Genomic DNA, 7,500 nt, shown 5'->3' with positions numbered 1-7,500 from the left:
GTTTAACATTGTGACCTGCAGCCAAATGACTTACAGACAAAGAGACAAACAAACAAACAGATAGACGGACAGAATAATGCACACGAACAACCAATATACTTGAAAAACCTTCGGAATTAATAAGCAAACTAACACATCCAGACAGACAGACGGGAGTGAAAACATAATCTCAGTCCATCTTTGTTTGCTTCGGTAAAAATCACAAAACAGTCCTCAAAATGACCGTTAACGAAAATATCCAAAAACAAAAGTCTGCCTGTGTTGCACTGCTCTTGCTCACGTGATCTTGCATGGCCATGATCGCTCCCCAAGGGAGTGGGTGTTTCTCGGTTTTATGGCGGTACGATTGAAGATGTCTCTGTGGGTTTTTGTCATGAATGGATAATGTACAGTGGTAGGAAGTTGTAAACATTTATCGTTTACAGACGGTGCACTGCGGTAAGTGTTGCAGTATATATTTTAAGTACGGTATTGCATGTTTACATATTCAATATATGTATCAGGAACCCTGATTATAACAAATATTTCAAACATTTTTAAGTTCATACATATTTTCCCTGTATTCATGATACCACATTGCTGGAAAACCCAGATATAAAGAAAGACTGCCTTGTACTGGGAAGTCGAACGCATGCACAAAGTCCTACGTTCGATAATGATTGATATGCAGGTAAGACTACCAAAATTAATTTTCCAAAACATCAACAGAAACAACCTTTTTATTATCCCATGCGTTTTTGCATCACCTTGGTGGCAAAATATACCTCCCAATACAAATCCATCTGAGTGGCTGAGGAAGAGGCACCTTTTCGTGTTGCCTATGTCTGCACATAAGATGCACCCCAGTATCTGCTTGCAGTCTGTAAGTATGCCCCACTTGTACATGGTATATACATCATTTTGACACTGAAAATCACCGCCTGTCATCTTCTAATGAAATCACAGCTTCATGTATTTGTCCATTGCTTGCTAATGTCTTTGCAAGACGTGTTAAATTACAATTATGTCTCTTAATGTCGTTGTGTGCAAGGTGCACTGTAAGCTCGAGATAAATGCATGTCGACCTATTCTCGGAATTAACATTTTACAGTTGGATTGCTAATAACAACCAGGCTGGCTGACCAATGACCTTCATGGAATGCTAATTTATCTTCGTACAAAGTTAATAGCTGACTTTAAATGCAATTCGGGTGAGCTGTGATGACCATAAAAATGCTGCCTCCAAAAAGGCAAAACCGCTCAGACAAGTCGAACCAAAAATAAAATAAAATATGAAAACCCCTGATTATTTAATTTCCATCAAATTTAAACCAATCCAATCAGGTCTTCACCCATGAGGGCACATGTTGTAAATAGCTCACTTATATATCTGAGCCTTTTGTAACTGAAGATGCAAAAACAAAAATGGCAATCGAGATTGCTCCACAAACATTATTTAAAGCTTTAGCTATGTTACAAACTCATAACGAAAAGAACTTTCAGGATTTATTGAACAAATATAGATATAAATTAAACTCAACTATATGCAATTAATAGGACTGGCTGCATCGTGTACTTCAAGGAGGTCTAAAAATGTAGTATCCTAAATATATTTCAAAATCCCAAACCAACCCAGGAATCTGCAATTCCCCCTTTGACACCATCTTCGACTGGGTTCGCTCAGAACGCCAACCTGATGGTCGTCCAGTGATCTTCTTCAACACTTACATCTTTCGCAACAGTTGGTACTGGATGTACGAGAACAGAAAAGGTCGCCCACGCCATGGGGATCCACTACCCATATCTGCAGGCTGGCCGGGCTTACCAATTTCACAAATTGATGGCTTCGCGCATGTGTGGATGGGATCTCAAGACTGCACATACTTCTTTAAAGGTAACTTGATGCTATTGAGCGTGGTAAGTTTTCTCACCTCCAAGTATCAAAAAGTGAAAGACTGAAAATCTCAAAGTTAGTAAATTTCCCTCTGAGCTCTCAATTCTGGGTTTGATTCCAAAGTAAGTAGGATCAAACTACAACCCAGCTGTCATTCTAATGCGTCACAGGTATGACATTTCCTCATACGAGGACCGTTGGAGGTTGACGTGGGCTTTTTGTTGTGGAAGATGTAAAAGCAATTATTTAATGCTGACATCTTATGAAAATATTGTGTAACCTGAGCAAGTTATCCAGGAAGTGACATTAATGCCGATGAAAGAATTCTGTGTGAAATCAAAATGGCAGCCAACACGTTATATGTGCTGTGGAACAGTTTATCATGAAGATCCTGGTGAAGGCTGATGCCAAATCAACCAAAATTCACAGGAGACTGTCTGCACAATAGAATTAATGAGCCATCTTGAATATTCCTGAGAATTGTTGAGCTATCATGAGCATTCTTAGGAAATGGTGAGTGATCGTTAGCTTACTGTTGTTCACATGCAACAAACTGCTGTCACTCAAGTAAACATTAATTGTGTGCAACACTTAATTTCAGAGCATTGCTGGATTGTTATATGTGAAATTGCAGAGTACAGTAATTGGATGGCAATGTTGAAAATGTGGAAACATTAATTAATTCTCATTGAAAATGAAAAGCGTGGAAGCCCGCGGTAAAATACTGATATAAAAATGAAAAAAAAAAAAGGGAAGCTTTTTATTGTGCTGGTTGAAAGAACTCAAAAATGGGAGGTTATCTCTTTCTTAACAGCCAAGAAAACATTTTTGGAGCGATCAAGGCAGTGGTCTGTTGCCTTTCCACTGCCCGGTTCAATTTTTTTGTCTGATTGAAAAAAATTAAAATTGTCCTGTAAGTTTGGATGAATGTGAAAACTTTTCCTTAATATTTTTTCTCTCTGATGAGCATTTCTATGTTTCTGGGTGGGACAGACAGACAGACAGCATTAGCCTATTCAATATATTGATTAGGTTAGTATAAGGTTGTTATGAATGTATACAAGGTTGATATGAATGCATCACACTCCTATGAATGTATTTTTTTTAACGGAAATTCCACAGAAGTGTAGAGAACTCGATAGAATCAAAATATTCAACATAAATTCTTTAGTGGTCTGGAGAACATGACAGAATACGACACAGGATATCCAATACAATATAAATGTCCTCTTGAGATTTTACAGAACTCTCAAAAATTATGATGTAATCATAATGTTCTCGAGATTCTATAGATATCTATGGACCTCTCTCGAGTTCCAATGGGAAATACACACAGAAGTCAGAATTAAATTTGCATATCATTTCCCAACTTCCTTTATAAATGAACCATTTGGCTATTTGTGGTGATGCAGGCGTTATGGTTGCATTATGGTTGCGTAGCGAATGACAAGCTGGTCAAAAGTTGAGTCGAATGGCTACGATAAGACAAAACTTGTCTCACAACAGTAACGAAGAATGACTGTATATAATAAGGTCTTTAATAAGATGCTTTGTTGCGCCAACAGGGTAGAATGGGGTCAGGGCATGCTGATAAAGCCTGTAGGGCAGAAATGTACGTTCTCATTGAGGTCATTCCTCTCTTTTGGCCTGTGGTGGTTGCTGACCTGTCACAAAGCTTTTAAAGCCTTATTTTACAATTCCATGGAACAAGCCCTTTCAAATTTATATAGCCATTCCTACAAACCTGTTCTGTGTAATTTTTTAAATCATTCTATACAACTTGAGGACCAAAATATATTGCACAAATTCTTTAGAAATTCAATGGAACAAATTATTCAGACATTCTATACAATGTGTTTTGTAGAATTTGGTCTTCAAGTTGTATAGATCTTCTCCAGTACTTGTTTTCAGTTTCTATTGAACACTTTCTACAGAGTTTATTTATATATAATATTTTTAGGACCAGAAAAGTCCTTGTGTTTGATCAAAAGGCACATTGTATGGCTGTTGTAACAGCTTCTGGAATGTAACCAGAGAGAAGGAGATTATTTCTTGAAGTACCCACATGCTTTATCTCCACCACCAAAAATATTTCAGGTCCAACCTCAGCTGGAAAAGCTTATGGTGATAGCATATTTGGAAACTTCATGGTTTAAATCAAGTGGAATCCATTTATTGTAGGAAAACCACCAATGCACATTCACTATAATGATTTGTGGCACAATAATGAGAGAACAGCAATATGCAGACGACGGCCAGATGGGCCGTCTCAAGTAGTGCCTAAACTGGATGATAATGCTCGCCATAATGCAGCAAATGTGATGAGTACTACTCAAGCAGAGATGGGCTGGTAAGCTACAAATTATCCCTCATATTGTCCAGACTTATCAGCTTGTATTCTTATATTTAGATCACACAAAGAACATCTGGGTAGCATCAAGGTGAATCATTAAGATGGCAAAGCACACATCCTTAAATGACTGCATATCTATCCAAAATATTTCTGCAAATGACACCAAGGTGCTACCTCGTTGATGGGAAAAGTGTGTATGTGTAGCAATGGGAGTTTTATCAACTTTATTTTCAAGAATAAAAAAAGTCCATGTCAATGTTAAACTACCTCCCAAGTAGTCTGTCCTTTCACAGGGGTAAGTAAGCCAGCTGTCTCACCATTGAACAGGAACAGGCCCCAAAATATCCTGCAGTTCCTTTCAAAAGGTCTGCTATTGTGTGCTTGCCCCCACACCAAATTAAAAATGTCTGACTGACACACACACACACACACACACACACACACACACACACACACACACACACACACACACACACACACACACACACACACACACACACACACACACACACACACACGTGGCGGCCCAGAGTTAGGGGTTAAACTCCCGACCCAATTTATGGTGACGGGTGGCACGGGGGGGGGGGGGGGGTTACACTCGAACCCCACGACAAATACACGGATACAGCTTCTTAAAATGAACACATTTAATGAGAACAAACAAATATTTACAAAGGGCAATAATAAATGTAATAATGATAAATACGTAAGGTAAATGAAACTCTAAGTCGAGGTGCCTCCACATACTGACTTAAATACAGAAAAAGGGGAAAATGAAAGAAAAGAAAATCCTTCCTTTTATTCCTGCACCTAACTTGGCCCAGAGCTGGTCTTTGTGGAACTCGCGCAAAATGGCGCCAAGTCGCTCCTCTCGTAGCGGGACAAACGTACGCCAGGCAATCCATGAGCGGCACTCAACACCAAGGCTCAGAAACCCAGTGCAGCTGCTTCATGCATCGATAGGTCTCACCGACCCGCTATTTGACATACACAAGGCTCGGGGTCCGTTCAACCAACCCAAGTCCCAACCAAGAGCCAAAGGCCAGCGTCTTGCTTCACTACACGAGTCAATTCGACTCAGCACGAACACAAGATCCATGCCATCTTCTTCATGTGTCGAAGGAAAGCCAGCTGTGAAGCCCGGTTCTTACAGGCCATCTCCTAGCTACATTATTTCTCAACTGCGTGTGTTCCTTCCCTCAACTCAACTCTCACTGACTTTGTGCGTGCGTCCCAATCTCTCGCCATTACTGCGCAACCAACCCTGCCTCTTCGACGTCACACATAACCACCTTTCCTCCTCCGGGGAATGGCTTGCTCGCACAAAACCCGGGAAGTCTGGGTCTTCACCCGATCGGCACTCCTGGCTAGCCTCTGACGTCACACCCATCAATCCTCCACTTCCGGGGCATGGCCTCGCCTGCCGTCACCCTTGGAGGCATGGTTTCTGCCTGCTCGGCACGTTTGCTTCTTTCTTATCATAGTTTTGGTTATAACAACAAAGGGAAAAGTCACGGGGGGCAATTACATACTAGAGGAGCTTATTCTTACTCCCAAGCTAATTAATACCGCACCACCCCCCGTGTGGTCACACGTAACACTTAAACTCACAGTTTCCCTAATTAATTGCATTGAGATGTCTCCTACATGTCCACGGACCAAGCTATTCTCTTCAATCCTGAATTTCCGGTTAAACTCCTCCATCTACCCCCACAACCGGAACAATATATATGTGTGTGTGTGTATATATATATGTGTATATATATATATATATATATATATATATATATATATATATATATATATATATATATATATATATATATATATATATATATATATATATATGAACACAGGGAGTGGAAAAAAAATGGACACACCAATGTAAAGTCACTTAATCGGGAGTCGGGCTGCCATGACCAGTATGCACCGTGGTTAAGAGTCCACCAGCATCTGGAATTCTGCAAGAGTGATGCGGCACCATTCCTCCATGAGAAAGTCAAACAACTCAAAACTCTTTGGTGGAGTTGGAAAACGCTGTCTCAGGCATCGTTCCAGAATATCCCATAAATGCTCGATTGGGTTCACATCTGGTGAATGAGAAGGCCATGACAAATGGATAACATCAGTATCATGATCCTCATAACCGTTAGGTGACCATGCGTGTTCTGTGGATGGGGGCATTGTCATCCTGGAAGACACCCCTCCCGGCAGGAGAGAAATGTTGCAACATGGCGTGAAGATGATCGCTCAGCACCATTAACTAGCAATTGGCATTGACCTTGCCTTCTCAGAGAATGACTGCACCCAAAATATGCCAGGAAAATGTGCTCTACAACACAACAAAACCACCAGAACCCTTCACTGTTGAAACCAAGCACTCAGGGTTGTTGAGTTCTTTAAGTTGGCGCCACACATGCACTTATCTGTTTTTCGAGAACATGGTGAAAGATGATTCACCTGACCATATCACATTCTTCCACTGCTCGGGAGTCCATTATCTGTGCTCTTTGCACCAATGGACTCGCAAACTTGTATTTTCAGGTATGACGAGTGGTTTGAGCACTGCAAACCGACGATGGTATTCCGCTCTGTGGAGTTTTCGGCAGACCATTTTTGATGAAATTGGCTGCTCACGCACCAAATTGAAATTTACAGTCAAGTGATCTGCAGTTGCTCGCCTGCTTTCCCTTGCACTTCAAATTAATGCATGGATATTACGATCCTGGAGTATGTGCTTCAACCCACTGTTGCCCTTTGCTGATGATGACATCCCCTCATAGTTCCATGCCGACATCACCTGAGACACTGCTACTCGTGAAACAAGAGTAAGTTGAGATGTCGTCACTGAAGCTCCTGCCAAACGCGCCCCAACAATCACCCCTCTTTCAATGTCACCAAGGTTTCCTCTTGCAGCCATAATTATCGGCAACCAGGCCTGTGCAGCATATTTATACAAGACCAGAAACATGTCGGGATGTCATCTACTTAATTAACACATGAGTCACACCTGTGTGGAAGCCGTTGCTTTCAATATACTTGGTGTCCCTCATTTACCCAGGTGTTTCCATTTATTTGCCCACCAAATTTCCACCAGCTGTGTGTGTATGTATATGGGTGCATACATATATATATATATATATATATATATATATATATATATATATATATATATATATATATATATTACAATATGTATACACACATCAACATACGAGGTCTGTCTAAAAAGTAACGGGACTGACTGCACAGAAATTTAATTCCAAAATATATA

General features: G+C 40.4%; 1 protein-coding gene across 1 annotated transcript in view; it reads left to right on the top strand.

The window, feature by feature from the left end:
* The window catches only part of MMP21 (matrix metallopeptidase 21), a 38,217-nt gene that overhangs the window by 11,709 nt on the left and 19,008 nt on the right, over positions 1–7,500 (top strand). Inside the window, exon 6 of the mRNA XM_085871203.1 lies at positions 1,616–1,873. Within this exon, the coding sequence (XP_085727329.1) occupies positions 1,616–1,873 (258 nt within the window). The remainder of the gene's footprint in view (positions 1–1,615; positions 1,874–7,500) is intronic.

Source organism: Eptatretus burgeri, chromosome 2 (assembly GCF_056783735.1).
Source record: "Eptatretus burgeri isolate ZD-2024b chromosome 2, Ebu_testis_v1, whole genome shotgun sequence".
Classification (NCBI taxonomy): Eukaryota; Metazoa; Chordata; class Myxini; order Myxiniformes; family Myxinidae; genus Eptatretus; species Eptatretus burgeri.
The sequence above is the reverse complement of the archived record's forward strand: the minus strand, read 5'-3'. Positions and strand labels throughout refer to the sequence as shown.